The sequence below is a fragment of the Gobio gobio genome (assembly GCF_949357685.1).
Source record: "Gobio gobio genome assembly, chromosome: 2".
Lineage (NCBI taxonomy): Eukaryota > Metazoa > Chordata > Actinopteri > Cypriniformes > Gobionidae > Gobio > Gobio gobio.
In genome coordinates, this window is record NC_137098.1 from 58,021,137 (window position 1) to 58,039,835 (window position 18,699).

General features: G+C 36.4%; 1 protein-coding gene across 4 annotated transcripts in view; it reads left to right on the forward strand.

Moving 5' to 3' along the window:
* mctp2b (multiple C2 domains, transmembrane 2b) overlaps positions 1 to 16,755 on the forward strand; it is a 28,725-nt gene extending 11,970 nt beyond the window's left edge. Inside the window, exons 5-23 of one of the 4 annotated variants that reach the window (XM_079803019.1) lie at positions 6,263 to 6,405; positions 6,498 to 6,574; positions 6,655 to 6,775; positions 6,870 to 6,902; positions 7,615 to 7,782; positions 7,947 to 8,077; positions 9,198 to 9,384; positions 9,507 to 9,600; positions 9,707 to 9,809; positions 10,299 to 10,401; positions 10,505 to 10,606; positions 11,494 to 11,568; positions 11,651 to 11,770; positions 13,595 to 13,708; positions 14,000 to 14,041; positions 14,137 to 14,246; positions 14,502 to 14,611; positions 14,779 to 14,876; positions 15,741 to 16,749. In XM_079803019.1, coding sequence (XP_079659145.1) covers positions 6,263 to 6,405; positions 6,498 to 6,574; positions 6,655 to 6,775; positions 6,870 to 6,902; positions 7,615 to 7,782; positions 7,947 to 8,077; positions 9,198 to 9,384; positions 9,507 to 9,600; positions 9,707 to 9,809; positions 10,299 to 10,401; positions 10,505 to 10,606; positions 11,494 to 11,568; positions 11,651 to 11,770; positions 13,595 to 13,708; positions 14,000 to 14,041; positions 14,137 to 14,246; positions 14,502 to 14,611; positions 14,779 to 14,876; positions 15,741 to 15,812 — 2,003 coding nt within the window. In that variant the 3' untranslated portion in view covers positions 15,813 to 16,749. Of the gene's footprint in view, positions 1 to 6,262; positions 6,406 to 6,497; positions 6,575 to 6,654; positions 6,776 to 6,869; positions 6,903 to 7,614; positions 7,783 to 7,946; positions 8,078 to 9,197; positions 9,385 to 9,506; positions 9,601 to 9,706; positions 9,810 to 10,298; positions 10,402 to 10,504; positions 10,607 to 11,493; positions 11,569 to 11,650; positions 11,771 to 13,594; positions 13,709 to 13,999; positions 14,042 to 14,136; positions 14,247 to 14,501; positions 14,612 to 14,778; positions 14,877 to 15,740 lie in introns of all 4 variants that reach the window. The other 3 variants (XM_079803021.1, XM_079803020.1, XM_079803022.1) reach the window with 3 other exon arrangements.
* The last annotated feature ends 1,944 nt before the right edge of the window (positions 16,756 to 18,699 follow it).

The window sequence follows — 18,699 nt, forward strand, 5'->3', positions numbered from 1 at the left end:
CCAGGCAAAGCAAGCGTTTTGCAGTAAAGAGAGAATGAAAAATCACAAACGCAGAATCTTTCATGAAGCCAGAAGATGTGTTTTCATCTCATGCAACAGAAGTGGTTCAGTCAAAACGCTGCACCTGTAACTGCACGAGAGGATAAAATATGAGCTGGAAGTTCCCGCTGACATGTTGCATGCTTTATTTACCATTACAACTGACATAACATATGGAATACTCAGAGTCAGGAAAATAACAGGGAAATAACCTGATTTATTAATAAAGTCATGTTACTTGCGTTGTCAGGTTACTGGTGTGCATGTAAACAGAGAAAACTGGTTAATTCAATAAGCTGATATTTGAGTTATCACTGGTGTGCATGATGTAAACGCACTCAATGTTGAAATCGACACCCAAACAAACACACCCTTTCCTTAATTGCTCCACCCCCGAAATAGCAAACATGCTATGCAACACAGGCAACCAGTAATGCCTCGTTCAGACTTTCAGTTCAAATCCGATTGGAATCTGATCATATTTAGCAAGTGTGGACGGCAAAAAAATCACAAAAAAAAAAATGTGTGGTTTGGAATCCTATTCAAATTGCATTTCTGGAAATCCTTTTTCAGTCTGACCGCTCTAATCAGATTTTGCGTGGTTTATATCCCTTTCTTGTAAAACGTAAACATGTCAGACATTGTTCTAGAAAACAGGCCGAAAGTTGGGTTGTTGTAAAATGCCGGTCGAGCAGATAATTCAAACATAATGGAGACATGTTGAATTTTGAAAAGCCTCCTACCTTTTCTGCCGCTCAGAAGACGTAGTAGTTTAACGTGGCGGCTACATATCGTCATGTTGTAAATAAGACATGTGTATTGCAAACCCCTCCACTTTGCTGCTGTTGTTGTTTTTGGCGTATGCCTATACAAACACAACGTCATTGCCATAGAAACCAATGCAGGTATTCGGGAAAACAAAAGAACACACAAATCGGATCTGAAAAGGGGCGATACTCAGATAACTTGTGTATCCGATTGGAATCTGGTCTTAATTATTGACTGTCCATATTGATTTGGACTGACAGTATGAACATAGCCTGAGGTGATGGCATGGGAAAAGTGCTCACTTCACTTTAAAACATGCAGTGCTAACAGACTATATACTTATTTAATTAAATTGCAGTCATTTGCTGTTGGGCACAAAGCCATATCGCACTTTCAATTTAAGTTTGTTTGACAGATACTTGGTGCAAAGCAATGTTAGAGACATTTTTATGTTATTATGAAATATTAAAATATTTTCGGGAATTATTATGAAACCGTGGCGGCACAGATTAGACTGGCGGGTTGCCACGTCTAGGTAATTAATGGGAAACACTCCCTGGATTCCAATGTCCTTACTATCCATCCTAAATAAGTATGTGAGATTTAAACTAAATGTGTCCCAAAGCTTAGTATGTTGAAAAGAGTATGCCAGAAGTCCTGTGGTCTACCATTTCCGGTAGAAGTGTGGATCCTTGCACACGTCTAATATTGCCCACAACCCATTGCGTTTTGGAGGAGGATTCAGTTCAGAACTACAAAAACGAGTAAAAACTGTTAAAAAAAACTACAAAACATGGCGCGACCGATGGTTAAGTAGAGAGATTTAGATAAAGGGGGTTGAGGGACTAATAATCAACATTTAAGCTGATGAAGATATTTATTTAATGTTATCTGTGTTATATTTCATCTGCAAAAACAATGTGAACTTTTATAAAGATCCGTTTGGCCATTCAATTTTGAATGCATCGTTATGCATTAATATAAGCAGAGTCTTCGGCTGATCAACGTGCTACTGCATTTTTCTCCGATATGGTAGGAAATAAAATGAAATGAACCCTTATACTTATTTTATTAAATGACAACAATAACAGTTATTTTACGACATGATAGTATGTCCCAAAGCTTGTCTGCTCTTCTGCTACACACTCAAAAATATGTACTTTTTCTTCACAAAAAGAGCACATACTTTTTAGGGATGGGCATTTTTGTCAATTTCTCATTTCGATCATCGATAGGTCTCAAAAACGAGTACTCGAGTAATTGGGGGTGGGGCATGTGCAGGGGGCGGGGCATGTCCGTTATTGAGATAATGAAAACTGTTATGAAAATGGTTGTTGACAAATACAAACGTGACATGAAAACAGGTATATGAAAACATGAACATATAAAACAAAAAATAACTGCTTGATTATGATGCATAAATGTCTTTGAAAAAGAAACATCTTTATAAAAGGACTCAAATAACCAAGTCAGTAATATCGAGCATTGCCTTTGAGCTGAAACTGTGGAATAACACCACCCTGCAGAGCTTGCTAGCTGGTTAATAAACTCAACCAAACGTACCCTATATCAATGTTAATATGAAGATTATTATGAACCTTACGACATAAATCAACACAAAAGGACGTGAATGCGCACGTGAACTTCAGCGTGCTAGATTTTACAGGCGAAGGGTTTGAAACGGAACATTTTGAATGCGCTCTTCCCTTAACAACGCTGATACACGGACAACGAAAGCACACAGAAACAACATTTTATTAAAATCCTGTTCTCATTATAATGCTTTGACAGATTGACTCTGCACATCATGCACTTAATTGTATTATTCATGATCGAAGTGTTTACAGACATCACTGCGCGTTTTCAAACTCATAACGAAAAACAACTTTAAATAAACTAGGTCTACTGTTAAAAAATACGAGAACCGTATAGCACTGCTGCATTACTAATGTCAATGATTCTGAGAAAGAAATAGCCTATCTGAAAAGAATATCTGTCTCTAAACCATGTCGAGCTCGAGCATTAATGCATTTGAGCTGAAACTGAAGAGAATGAACAGCCGGTATAACGGCAGCGCTTTTCTATCTTATTAAGCTCAACCAAACGCGTTTTATATTAGATTAATCAGATAAACAACATAAAGGTAATCTTCTGCATCTGCAGAAAAGGACGCGAATGCGCACATGAACTTCACGCGCTAGTCTGAGTGTTCTCGCTAGTTTCTCTGAGGATAAGCTGATAAACGGGGACCTAAGCACAGATCATTTAACAGCATTTTCCACGGTGTTCTCATTATAATGCTATGACAGATTGGCGCTGCACATCTTGCACTAACCATTTAATGATCAGTGATTCCAGACATCACTGCAGTGCACGCCTCTTCACTTTATTTCGCCGCGGTCATGAGGCGTGCTGTATAACGCCAACCAATCAGACCTCCGGTACCGCGCAAAACGACGCAATAACCAATAAAAAAAGAGACAAAAATTTTTTTTTTCAGGGCGATCATCGTTCTCATGATCGATGATCGCTGTCACGTTCGAGTACTCGATTACTCGACCACTGTTGCCCATCCCTAATACTTTTAGGGCGTAGTAGAAGTAGGCGAATTGGGAAGCAGCAACTATCTCAGCCATCTCTCTTTCAACAGTTTTACAACAAATGTCCCGCTCTTCCCCCATCATGTGTGCATTGCTGATTGGCTACAAGGGTGTTGTGGTGCTCTGTGGATTGGTCCATTGCTTTTTGTTTTTTCTCCCATCTACACGGCCAGGACTATGTATAAACACAATATTTTTTTCAGCACACACACAGAACAGACCTCTTGCAAATGTTAAAAAACTATTTTTGGGGTGTTGATTTAAACTTTCAGCTTTTCTTAGAAATCGCTTACTGCACCTGTAGTTATATGAAGTGTAACTAAAAAAATCAACATCAAAATGATAAAGTTACAGCACAAACACTAACAAACTGCCTTGACCGTGATGGATAATACCAGAACGTGTGCATTGCTTTCATACTTCAGACAACATTCCTCCCAGCACATTCAAACCTGTCTGCGGCCACACCTGCATAGATGCAAGGCACACCTTGAGTCTTTATTATTACTATTGACTTTACTGGCACATGAGACGCATCTAAGACATGTAAAAACAGACAGACAGGTGGGAACTAGGATATGCATTGGTATACTTCCTCTTTGCCAAGTGTATTTACTGCTGTTTATTGCGTCTGCTTGCGTCATTGATATGTGGCTCATTGAACAAGCTCTTTTCCTGTTTACCAGTCTGTGTTTTTTGCTTTAATTTCATGATTTGTGGTCGTAGGCCTGTTAAGCTTTTTCAGAGCTATCCTGTTGCCACGTTTTCTCAAAAAGAAACCGATCTTAATTGATCCTCGCAAAATTAGGATACTGTTACTGACCTTTTTCCACAATTAGTTTATTTGTGGTTTTCTTATGTCTTTTATACGATATATTTATAAGCAGCTTGAGGTTTTAGTCAGTATTTGGATGTTATAATCTGTGTTTGCACACATGCCCTTATTGTTGATGATATATTCTCCTATTATATTGCCATTTTAAAGTCAACATGAATTGCTGATTATGACTCATTTTACTTCTGTACAGAATATTCAGTAAACAATTTGAATATACCACTAAATATATCACCAAGGCTGCATTTATTTTGAATAAAAACAGTAATATTGTGAAATATTATTACAATTTAAAATAACTGTTTTCTTCTTTAATATTGATGTACTTTATTCCTGTGATGGCAAATCTGAATTTTCACCATAATTGTAGTCACACGATCCTTCAGAAATCATTCTAATATGCTGATTTGCTGCTCAAGAAACATTTCTTATTATTATCAATGTTGAAAACAGTTGTGCTGCTTAATATTTTTCAGGACTCTTTGATGAATAGAAAGTTCAAAAGAACAGCATTTATTTTTTTCAGCATTTATCTTAACTTTTGATCATTGTATTTTGTCTTTGCTGAATAAAAGGTTTTTTACTTTTCACAATAAGATCAGGAATCTTTAAGCTGCCTTTAAAGTGTGGTTGATGAAGGGGGAAAAAAAGAGGACAGGACTTGCTCAGACTTACTAAATGCTGCACTCTACTGGTGCAACAGGGTTATCAGGCAGCTAAAAAGGTTGCTTAGTATTTTTTTTAAACCGCCATATTGAAGCCCCTATTTTTATCCATCGTTTTTTTATAGCAGTTGACCCTACCAGAGGTAGTTGCATTGCAAACTTTTCTTTCTCTTTCAAAATGATAGTCTTTTCCGGAAGTGGGCTGGTTTTGAGTCATTCACTGATGTTGCACTAAAGTATTAACCACATCCACATCCTTGTCAGAGGCAAACCCCCACACATGACTAAACTAACTGAGTTTACGGCACATGTCATCTGATTGAAGAGAAAACAATTGTGAGTGCACTTACTAGAAGTAGTAAGAGTTCACTGAAAGGTTATGAAAAATATTTTTTACTGTACCTTCACTAAAGTCTTTTCATATCACCTTGAAGGAACACTTTAATAACATCAATACAAATGTTTGCCATCTTTGGTTTCATAGATTTTTGATTGTGTCAATGGTAACAAATGTCAAGTGATATAACCATCAAGTAAAATATAATATCACCTATCTTTAAACACTGAATACACATGAGTGTATGGATCTCATTTTTGTAAATATAAAGGTTTCTTAATCGTGCATATGCCATTTTTTGGAGGGGGGGTATTCCCTTTGACATTTGGCAACTCAGTGCCATAAAAGGTCATACTAATGTGGCATTGCCATATCATGAGGGTCTACAGGGGTTCTCTTTGTGATGTAATTTCCTGTTTTATGGTTTTGTTGTCATGTAACAAAATGGCATGCATGTTGGTTATACAAAGTTTGATCAACAAAAGTTGCTCAAATATTAGTGATATTTTAAATAAAAAAAAAGCAAAAACAAAACACTTATACTTCTTGTAATTTACACTACATTGTTTACTTTATAACCCAAAATAAAGTAAAGGAATGATGTTTCCAATATAAAGGAAACATCATAGGAGACATACATATAGTCATTGTCTGTAGGAAATGCATTTGAATGCATTGTTAAAAAATTAAACCAAATGTTTAATTTATATTAAGATGAGCAACAGGTCACTTAGCTTTAACACCTACAAGGACTAATAGCTCAGATATTTTTTTGTTTTTTTTTAAGTTATGTTTTTGGCCTTTTTGTGCCTTTATTGGATAGGACAGTAGAGATTTGATTGGAAAGCGTGGGGTGGAGAGAAGGGAACGGGATCAGCAAAGGACCTCGAGCTAGGAATCGCCGGCGGTGTAGTTGCACTATATGTTGCCGCGCTAAACACGAGGCTATTGGCGCAACATACATTTTAAGCAAATTTTCAGGTGGTCAATAAAAAAAAAAAAACGTCTGTCTCCATAGGCACAAGTGATCCATATGTGAAATTCAAACTGGATGGGAAGACCTTGTACAAAAGTAAAGTGGTGTATAAGAATCTCAACCCTGTCTGGAATGAGTCCTTCTCCTTCCCGATCCGCAACCTGGACCAGAAACTCTTCATCAAGGTACATGTTTATTTTGCTGTGGCAACTTCATGCATTAACTTTCACATTATGCTGTGATATGTACTGTATAATCCCATCCATCGATTATTCAGGTTTACGATCGAGATCTGACAACGGATGACTTCATGGGATCCTGCGGTGTTGAGCTGAGTAAACTGGAACTTGAAAAGTAGGTCAATCTGAAATGTTTGCGTTAAAGGTCAAACCAAGAGTTTGGTTTCTGATGCTTTTGTTCTGTCTGTTCTACAGGACCAGCGAGATGGTGCTTTCACTGGACGACCCCAACAGCCTGGAGGACGATATGGGTGTCATAGTCATCGATATCTGTTTATCTGTGAGGGACGGCAAAAACAAAAAGCATGTAAACAAGGTAATGAATTTAAAGAGCTGCATAGGCAAGCTAACAACTAACTAACTCCACTTACTTAACGTTTGTGTTCAAATTATTTGTTTCCTTTATGAAGAAATTGGTCCAGAGGAAAAAAAGGAGCTTCACGGTGAGAAGGTTTAGTTTTAAATTGGCTCTAATCTGTTACTAATCGGTATCTTGATTCTTGAGTGATTGTGTCAGCGCTCTCTCATGAATTTATCCAAATACTTCCTGTAATAATATATTCAAAGTAAATTATTCCACAAACAATGATGTTTGTATGTCAATGTGCATGAAAAGAGAATGAAGATCAAAACAAACTAAATTCACAATTAATATAACAGTGGCTCTCAACTTGATTTTATTTATTTATTTAGCACATCAAATGGTGAACAAAATGTTTTTTGAATTTTGATGGTTTCCTGCTCTCGGCAGCCAATAATTAACCACAGAAAGTGGTTGCCACGAACCATGTTTACTGCAAATAACTTGTAATCATTTTAATCTGGGTTATGCCTTCTTCGATCTTGCATAATATTTTTCATGGTTTTTGAGAATGACTTGACTAGAGACAGAAATCCTGTAGAGATTGATCGGATGCATGACCTTTTATATCATCAACACAAAAATATACATGATGTGTTTTTTTCCCTCAGTTTTAAAAGTTAATGAGTCTATTTATTTAGCTGGATTATATCATGCATTTTATTATTTGCATTTATCGTAGAATTTATGCCATAATTTTTCCCTGCACCGTTCAGAACCCCTGTGATATAGTATCCAGAAACTTTGCTTAAGAGTTCTCAATATCACATCCCAATATTTTTATTTATCCTCAGGGAAGTACAACAGAGCATAACAGACGTCTCACAGAGTCTATGAAGAAGAGTCAACTCTGGACCGGCGTCTTTACCATCACTCTGGTGGAGGGGCGGGACTTACCACTGGATGGACAGGCCGATGTTTTTGTTCGCTTCAAACTGGGAGATCAGAAATACAAAAGCAAGGTACTTACTGGGGAACATCTGCATGACCTGTTCAGCCCTTCACTGATGTAGTTACAAACTCCTTAACTTCATATAAAAAAAACATTACAGTTTTAGGATTTAAAGAGGATTGGCAATGCAGTTTGTCTGCAGTAAAGGCTGTAAGTTTGCCTTCATTTCCACAGAGTCAAGTGAAGAAGGTCAACACACAGTGGAGAGAAAAGTTTGACTTCAACCAGTTCCTTGACGCCTCCAGTATTCTAGAGATTGAGGTGGTGGGAAAAGAGGGACGGAAATATGAAGAATGTTACGGACAGTGAGTTCAAGAAATAAACTAAGCTCTATTGACAGAAGTTGGCATAATATCAATTACATCTGTTTATAATAAGGCACTGGAAGTGAAACTAATGGGCAAATGTATAATACGACTTTATACATTGTGGTATATGACTAGTTTTATAGAATCCCTGTAAAACCTATTCTGTCCAAAGTTATACAGTGTCCAATATTTCAACTCCTGCCATGACTATAAAACCAGTCGATGTACATTGCAAGGATATTTTTTTACATTAAAAATATAACTGTAGGGAATGCATAACTAGAAGTTATATACGTGCACTATAATTTAAAAATGTGGTGTCACAAAAAAGTTTGCAAAGAAAAAATTATTACTTTTATTTAGCAAGGATGCATTAAATTAATCATAAGTGACAGTAAATACTTTAACGTTGTTACAAAATGTATATTCTAAATAAAGATTGTTCTTTTGACCTTTCTTTTTAAAGAATCCTAAGTAGAAAACGATATCACAATTTCCACTTTTTTTTAATCAAGCTGTTTTCAACATTGATAGTAATAAATGTTTCCTGAGCAGCAAATCAGCATATAAAAATGATTTCTGAATGATCATGTGACACTGAAGACTGGAGTAATGATGCTGAAAATTCAGCTTTGCCACCACAGGAATAAATTACATTTTTAAATATATATTTACATAGGAAACAGTTATTTTCGGATTGAATTTATATTTCACAATATTACAGTTTTGACTGTATTTTTGATCAAATTAATGCAGAAGAGACTTCTTTCAGGAACATTAAAAATCTTACCAAACCAAACTTTTCAGCGGTAGTGAACACTTATAAAAGTATTTACACCACAAAACATGATGAATTTTACAGCTCAAATAATATTCTTCATAATTAGTGTAAGTTGTTTAACAAAAATACAAATAAACTTTACATTTATAAGCATAATAATCAAATAATAATGATAAAAACCGTAATCAACATGTATGCCACAAATGCTGCCGATAGAGCTTAACTTGAATTAATCACAGACCATTAAACTTAAAAGACTTTCTCAGGGAATGAATTTCCTCCCTGTAAAGACTGGTTTTGTGTTTAAGGCCTTTTGTGTCTGTGTGCACATTGCAGGTGTGAGATCAACTTGTCCGGGCTGCCCTTGAAACAACCCACGTTGTTTACACGTGAACTTGACCCGGGCAGGGGCAGGCTGGTGCTCCTCGTCACTCCCACTCCCTGCACTGGAGCGTCCATCACAGATCTTGTCGCCCCTCCACTGGAAGAGCCTCATGAGAGAGACAATATGCTGGTTAAATACGTATGTTAAACCGCCCACTCTACCACAGTACTTCTTAATGCAAAGTACCGTGTAGTGTATGTGTATAACAATAACCCTGATCGCACTTTAAAATTATTATATATATTTTTTTGTCTTGGCAGAGTTTAAAGAACTCCCTGAAGGACATGAGAGATGTTGGTTTTCTTCAGGTTAAAGTGATAAAGGCCACTGACCTCATGGCTGCTGATCTAAATGGTATAATTATTTATAATTTGTTGATGACAAAAAGAGCTTTTTTTAGTCGTGAGCACAGATGTGAGCATCAACAACCACATTCACTGGATCTTCTGTATATTTTTAGGAAAGAGTGACCCATTTTGTGTCCTGGAATTGGGAAACAACCGACTGCAGACCCACACCATATACAAAACCCTCAACCCTGAGTGGAATAAAGTCTTAACTTTGTCAGTGTCACTATAATTTTATTAATGTACACTACTATTCAAAACTTTGGGGTCAGTAAGATTTTTTTTAACTGAAATTAATACTTTTGTTCTTCAAGGATGCATTAAATTAAATAAGCATTACAGGAAAACATTTATAATGTTACAGAACTTTTCTATTTTAAATAAATGCAGTTCTTTTGAATTTTGATAATAAGAAATGTTTCTTAAACATCCTATTAGACTGAGCATATTGATTTTTTTGAAGGATCGTGTGACACTGAAGATTAATGTAATGATGCTGAAAATTAATTACATTTTAAAATATAATCAAATGGAAAAGAGTTATTTTAAATTGTAATATTGTTTTTGATCAAATAAATGCAGCCTTGGTGAGCATAAGAACTTACAGACCCCAAGCTTTTGAACAGTATTTTCCATGTCAATTCTATATTTGAAAGTATATCAATAATTAATAGTGATATTTATTCCATTTCTCCTTACAACCAGCCCAGTAAAAGACATTCATGAAGCTCTGGAAGTGACTGTGTTTGATGAGGATGGCGACAAAGCCCCAGATTTCTTGGGAAAGGTGGTCCTTCCTTTACTTTCAGTAAGTGCAAAATATTGACATTCTTCTTTACATTGAAGGCAATGGTGTGCAAAACATCTTAAATTGTTAGAATTTATATATTGGTATGTTTGAATTGCAACAGGTACGTAATGGTCAGCAGGTTGCTTGTCCTCTGAGGAAAGAGAACCTGGGAGGATTATCTAAAGGAGCCATAGTACTGGAGCTGGAAGTCATCTACAATTCTGTGAGTCTTGACAGATGACAACAGAGACATTTATGCCTTTAAAGATAGGGTAGGCAATTTCGGAGAGGCTAGCAAATAGCATAAGCATAAGATTTCATCCTCCCTTGAGAGCGCTCTCCAAAACACATTAGCGCACACATTAGAGTGTGCTACACGCCATGCAAGATGGCGTTAAATTACCTCATGTCTCAAAGCACATGACATCCAATCATTGCATTTGGACTGAATGCAATGATTGGATGAATATTTTTTGGTCCTGAGACAGTGTTTATGAAAAAAAAGCCCTACTTTGTCTGGCTATCACCAGACCAAGCTCAATCTATCTAGCTCTAATGTGTTAAACCCGCCAATAGCGCGGCAAGTGGATACGCCGGTTTGTGATTGGTCCCCGCAAATTTGTAACAGAAGCAGGATAGAAATATGTACAGGTTTCCAGCCTGAGCTGCAGGGCGAAATCGAATTGCCGGCAGATCGGGCTGGGTTTACCCAGTCTAAGCCCTACCCTATCTTTAATCTATATTTCACTGGTTATCTGAATGAAGTACTAAGAAAGACTACAAAGACTTTAAATTAAGTTTACCTATTAACCTTGAATGTTCTACAGTGCATGGACTGCTACAACACACTACCTCATAAACCGTAGTATGCCTTCAGTGGCTTTATGTGTACTTCATTCTATATACTTTTAATTCTTAATTTTTTTACTTTTTTATGTTTATATACAATATTAGTGTCCCTTGCTCTCTGGGAGTTTTACTTACAGAATATGAAATACATTTTCAGCACCTGATATATATTCTTGTGCAAATAAAGCATCTGTGAAAAAATGTAATATGCTTAGAAATTGGATATTTTTTTAGTGTTTGTTTGTTCAATGTCTTGACCAGGTCAAAGCAAGCATTAGGACCTTCACGCCTAGAGAACAGAAGTTTCTTGAGGACACTGCTAAGTTTTCTAAGAAGGTATGACGTCTCTGTGAACTCATGCTATATACTATACTGATGCCAAAGAAAATATCTGAGCTGGTAATTGTTGTATCAACAGGTTCTTGCCAGGAATGTTCTTCGTGTGAGGAACCTTTATCGTGCAGTGTGCCACATCAACCAGTTCATCAAAAGCTGTTTCCAGTGGGAAAGCACGCAGAGGACCATCATGGCATTTCTGGTGAGACCATTTCCTCAATCTCATTCATTTTTGTGGTTTTCTGCTATACAATTCAGCAATAAATCTTACCTTAAAATTAAGACTTGTGGTTCCAGATGGTACTAATTCAGTACCATGGTGTCATTATATTCATATACTCCGGTATTTGCTTTAATATTGGTAAAAGGTATTTCAAAGAATGCAATAGTAGTACCACAGTACCATGTCAGGTAAAATGTAAATGCTTTTTAGTACTTTTCTGTTATCTAGTGATCTATTTGGATGACCCTTAATTTTGATGGTCCCCTTTAGACATTCTGGGCCCTATTTTAATGATCTGAGCGCATGGCCTGAAGCACATGGTTCAGGTGCACTTAGGACGTGTCCGAATCCACTTTTGCAAGTTTAATGACGGAAAAAAACAGTCGGCGGGCCAGGCGCATGATCCAAAAGGGTTGTACCTTGTCTCTTAATGAGTCATGGGTGTGTTTTGGGCATAACGTGCAATAAACCAATCAGAGTCTCATCTCCCATTCCCTTTAAAAGCCAGTTTGCTTGCACCATGGTGGATTCGCTATTTACATGCGAGCGGAAAGACTGAACGCTTCTCCAGAGAGGAATTAGTCTTTTATTTTTAGCATTTAAAAAAAATGTTTGTGTGCTGCTGCGCATCACTGTGTGTAATAAGCAGAGTGCATGCAAGTTGTGCACCCGCATATAGGCAAATATAACTAACGCACCCTTTAAATAACACAAAAAATACTGCGCTAATGACTTTAGACCAGGTTTTTGTTGGTCAATGGCGCATTTGTTTTCAATTGCCTCAAAATAGCAACATGCCAACAATGCGCCTGAACACACCTGGTTCTCAGACCAGCACGCCTATGGGCAAACAGGTGGGCGTGAGTGCATTTGCTATTTAAACAATGTGGCGCTGGGCGTGAAAATGATAGGGCCCTTTGTTGACTATAAGAAATGTAAGAGGGGCTATGTAACGCCTGAGTAAGCTCCAGTCTCTTGTAAATGGGTCCAACGTAGTAATGCAGGCATACACGTAAAAATGCAACTTTAGGGACTTTATTTGTCAGAGCTCATATTGTGAGACACGCACACACCACACTCCAGTCCAACTCACTTCCTCTGCACGCTCGCCCTCACTTCCTTTGCGCATGTCCCTTTTTTTTTTTTTACATATAACAATAACTGCGCATGTCAATTATTCAACTAACTCTCATGAGAGGATTAGTAGACTGTCTGCTTAATATCTGCAAACACTTTATTTTGTTGCTCCCCCACAGACATTCTACTGAATATAAGTAACTTTGCAAGTACATGTCAACTTATTCTACTAACCCGAACCCTAACCTAACAGTCTACTGATACTCAACTAATACTCTAATAAGAGTTAGTTGACATGTAGGTGCAACGTTACTTATAGTCTATAGAATGTAATTAATCATGTAAATTCATGAACTGTTAAAGGGATAGTTCAACTAAAAATGAAAATTGTCATCACTCACTCACCCTCAAGTTGTTCCAAACCTTTGTGAGTTTCTTTTCCTTTGCGGACCATAAAAGAAGATATTTGAAAGAATATTGGTAACCAGACAGTTGACCGTAGCCATTGACATCCAAAGTATTTTTTTGGAAGTCAATGGTTACCGTCAACTGTTTGATTACCAATATTCTTTCAAATAACTTCTTTTGTGTTTTGTGTATTTTCATTTTTGGGTGAACTATCCCTTTAAGAGAAGCATTGGGATTATGTAAATACTTAATGAATATGTGGCCCTTCATTAGTTCCAGTCTTCACGAAACCTAAATCTTCTATGCGTTCTCCTGCAGGTCTTTGTTCTTACAGTGTGGTACTGGGATTTCTACATGCTGCCCATGTTCATGGTCCTTCTCATCTTATGGAACTATCTCCAGATCGCTTCTGAGAGAGTCACCAGAGACCTAGTGAGTGATTTTTGGCTTAATTGCACATTTTAGTAAGACTCCAGACAACCAGCTTGTGTTGTGTCTGATTATAGAATATCAAACCGAGAGGACAGTTTTATCTGGGAATTTAGTTTAGCATTTGTTTTAGTGGTTTGAAACTCGCTGTAAATGTGACCGGCTGACATGAATGAGCACAGTTTGACTTCCTCCGATATGGATTGTCATCTCGGATCAAATTTAAAAGCATTCTCTTAAGACCTTGTTAACTTTAATTTTAAAGTGATTACAAATAAAGTCGTTCTCTTGCAGGACACCATGGAGTTATATGAAGAGGAAGATGAAGATGAAAAGGTATAATTCTTTCCAATTCACACATTTCCAGTGATTAAGCAAGGCATTGTATGTCCTGGGTTTTTTGTTTAGATTGAAAATGTGTCTTTTTGTAGGAATCTGAAAGAAAAGGTTTGATGGAGAAAATTCACATGGTTCAAGAGATTGTCATTACAGTCCAGAACCTTCTGGAGGAGATAGCATGCTTTGGTGAAAGAATAAAGAAGTATGTGTTGTTTTTGCTCCTTTGTTCAAGCTTTAAGTACTTTCTGCTCTCACGTACAGTATTATGTTTGTACTTTTGTAATGGATATTGAGTGAATAGAGGTAATTGCCGAATATACACACTACTGTTCAAATGTTTAGTTTTTTGAAAGAAGTCTCTTATGTTCACTAAGGCTGCATTAAAGAAATATTCAACTCATTTCATCATACTCTTTGTAAAACTGCAACATGTCTTTCTTTTTTTTCTCCTCCTCAGTACATTCAACTGGTCAGTGCCGTTCTTATCTAATTTGGCCTTCCTGGTTCTCCTTATGGCCACAGTAATCACTTACTTTATTCCAGTACGCTACATTATATTATTATGGGGTAAGATCACAACTGTGTTACTGTCTAACAATGGAATATGTTTTTCTCTCAAATTAGTAAAACCATTGAACTCAAATATGGAAGTTCCTTAGACTGTGCTGTGGAATTGGAGTTATCAGTACTAGAGATTGTTCAGCATTATGTAAATTGTTTTTTTTTTTTTTTAGGTATACATAAATTCACAAAGAAACTACGCAATCCTTATGCCATTGAAAACAATGAGGTGATGGATTTCCTCTCCAGAGTGCCTTCAGATGTCCAAATGGTAATAACCACAGAATTGACCAATTCTATACACTAAAATGGTGGGATCTGTAAACTTTTCAGCTTTTTTTATATCATAATGGGATGTTTTCTCTACGGATAAGATCAATGTACATTTATCAATACAATGTCTTGAAGGTATAAATATGTCAATATAATTCAAAGGTCCTGGCAAGTTCATTCCAAAAAAGTTTAATATCTAAAGAAATAACTAGTATGTTTTATGACCATGACCAGTCATGTAACCCATCCTACAATTTAACACCATAATGAACAAACTTTTCTCAACTCCAACTCTGACAAAGACAATTTCCTCCACAAAATACAAATAAAAAGTTAATTGCAACTTTCTCACAATTGCGGATTTGTCTCACAATATATAAAAAATACAAAAAAAGTCAGAATTGTGAGATATAAACTACCAATTTTGATAAACAAAAAAATTGCAAGTTTATATCTCGCCATTTTTCTCAGAATTGAGATACAATTATGACTTTTTTCTTGCAATTGTATGAGAAATTTTGAGACAAAAAACTGAATTGTGAGTTATAAACTAGAAATTCTGACTTTCTTGTAATGGAAAGTTTATAACTCATAATTCTGAGATATAAAGTTGTAATGGCAAGAAAATTGCAAGAAAAAGTCAGAATTGTCAGATACTTACTTGCAATTCTGTCTTTTCATTTCTTATTCGTTGGAGGAAATGAGCTTAGAAAGGGCTTTAAGAGCGGTTAGAAAAATGTAGTTGCAACATAAAAGCATTTCACATGTGTAAAATTAGATGACTAAATGCTCTGCCTTTTCTCAGTTTGCTCATTTGTCTGGAAGCTTCTGGCGTCTTGAATTGTTTTTCTTCTTCATTCAGGCGCAGTACACTGAACTGAGCAGCTGTAGTGTTTACAGTCCGTCCAGGAGAAAGAGAGCATCACCACAGTAGACACTAGAATGGGAAACGCTGGTCTCCTGAGAACATTCTGTGTGAACAACCCTTGAAGGTGCCAGGACTCGACGGCCAGGGAATGATTTGAGCATGTATTTAAAAAGGTGAATTGCAGTTGATCTGCTTATTTTATTGGAGTGAACTGAAATCATCCCCATCAGATGGTCCGGTCTTTACTGCTGGGTCGTGCTGAAGCACCTTGGTCAATGACACAGACACACATTAACACTCACAGCAGCAGCTCTTTTGCATTGAGTGATGAAGAAATGTAACTTGAAAAACTGAATGGTAAAAGTATAAATTACACCACACTGGGCCTTAAATATCCATCTATAGATGCAATGCCTGAACGGCACATCATGAACAGTATGAGTGCAATACGACGTGATGCTTTGCTTTGCTGTTTTATACTTCTTTTTATCAGACTTGTAAAATATGTTTTAAAGAGTTTGTAAAGTCTCATTCTATTTGAGTCACGTATATTTTTTTTTTATGTACATAAACAGATAACTGAACTTATATTGTAACAAAATGTACCATATGTGGTTTGGTTCTTTTGAACTTTTACATTTTTATAAATGTCCACATTGTTTTAAAGTCTTTTTAAAAAAGTCGCGCATGAAAATGAGTACATTTGAAAGTGCCTTTGACCAACTGTAGTTTTGTACACTCTCTTAATTTTTATTTTTGTGCAATATGACGTTCTAGAATGTTTTGTATCTCGAGTGGTACAGTAAGTGTAGATAAAGACTGCAAGTACACTTCTAATTTGTATTTTCCAGTGTTTTCTTCTGCTCGGTGGATATTATGTACAGTATATCACAGATGTTGTCAAACGATTATTTCCGGTACTGTTTGATACTAATATGTACAATTGGCTATGAATGTACATTTTGCATCATAATCATTCGCAGTAAAGTAAACATTTACTTAAATGCATCGATGGCTTGGTGTGTAATTCTCTCATGAGGTTTTATAGATCTTTTATATTACAGAATAAGCGCAATAAATGCTAAATTAATTAAATAAATGCAGAGCTGAAAGTATGAATGTGGATAAAGCAATAACTCTTCAAATTCCTTACACAATGGTTGTTTGGGAATATTCAGCCACATAGTGGCAGTGTTTTCCTTTAATGGGAACCTATCCTGCTGTTCATCTTTTGCGCTACTGAAAAAGCTGAATATCTGACCAGGGTTGTGTTTCCCAAAAGCAACTGACCATATTGGTTAACAATGCTTTTGGGAAACGCACCTTTTATAGCTATTCAAGATATTTCAACCGATTATAAAGTCCTGTCATCCTAGAGTGATGCAGAAAACCCAGAAGCAAGTTATTTTTGCACAGTCAATTTTATTGTCTTGATGTCCGTTTTTTTATGGGTTTTTGGTTAAATGCCAATAAGATCTGTTTGTTTACACAGGCTCAAGATATTTTCATGTTTTATTCTTCGATATAAAACACTACATAATTAATAGGGCCTACCCCCTTGTGAATTTTTTTTGTTTTGTGTGTGGTGTATTGAAAAAGACGGCTGTTAAGATCACGTACGGAGTGCATGTTTACATCTGGAAGACATATTTTTTAGTGTTTGTTTGCTCATCTGCGATTCGTCTATTGGACGTTTTCTGTCAGATGTCAAATAGACGTTTAGACAATGTCTTTAAGATGCCAGTTTTACATACATTCTTAAACATAGAAACCTTAAAGACGTCTATCAGATGTTTGTAAACAGATGAAGTGATCTTTAACTGGCATCTTGCAGACGTACGTGTGCTATCTGTTAAGTGACTAAATGGGATTATTACAGAGGTTGTCGGGGACATTAGCCTAAACATCATAACACCGAACAGGTAAACTCATCTACTCACTTTCCACAGCCTCATTGTGTTTATACTCGCACTCTTGCAAACTATTACAACGGAAAGTTTTTTTTAAAGCTGCTGTCCGTAACTTTGTGTTCAAGATTTACAAAAATTATATAATGAGAATGTACAACATGAATCCATTTTCCAAACCGTGTTTTTGTCTTACCCTGAATCATTATGGTACACTTATAATAAGTGTTTATAATAAGTGTCTGGTAGGAACCGCTGCGGAGAAGCACAGTCCCTGCGTGACTTGCCATAGACATAAACAGAGAGAAGTAGCTCCGGCTGCAATGTTCTTCCGCAAGACACATGCAGTTATGTTTATTAACCGCTGGAGCGCCAAAAGTTACGGACTGCAGCTTTAAAAAAAAGACTGAAAGACGTGTCAGAAGTTTAGTAATGCTGACATTGATGGCTTTTTATTTTTGTAGATTTTTTTTTTTAAGGCTATAAAATTCACAAGGATTGTGTTCATCTGTGAAGATTATTATGATGTACAAAACGTGTAAGAATCATAAACAGAGTTTATGTTCTATACGTCACCATCCCTGAAGAAATTATTAACTTGTATTCCACAGAAGAAAGTTAGTCATTCAATGACATAATGACAGATCTTTCATATTTGGGTAAACTAGTAGGCAGCACTGAATCTCATTCTCAAGAGTTTGAAATCCTCAATGTAGCTCTTTCACTAAATAGCCTACATTGAATACATTTTGATCCAGCACACTGAAACACACAAAATCTGGCTCTCTTAACACCATGTAATTGGCCCATCTTAGAACTATTTTCAGTTTTAAACACCCCCCTCACTTTTTGGATAATGAGAGGGCTGCTGTTAGAACTAAACTGAAATAGTAATTCCTCACTACGAATACATGTAGGGATGGAAAGACTTATTTTTACCCTGGCTGAACCCTCATTCCTCCTCACTCCTTCCTTAACACAGAAAACCAGTCCTAATTAGCTCCTGTGAGCATTTAGCCATTAGCAGAAGAATAATGTCATGTGTG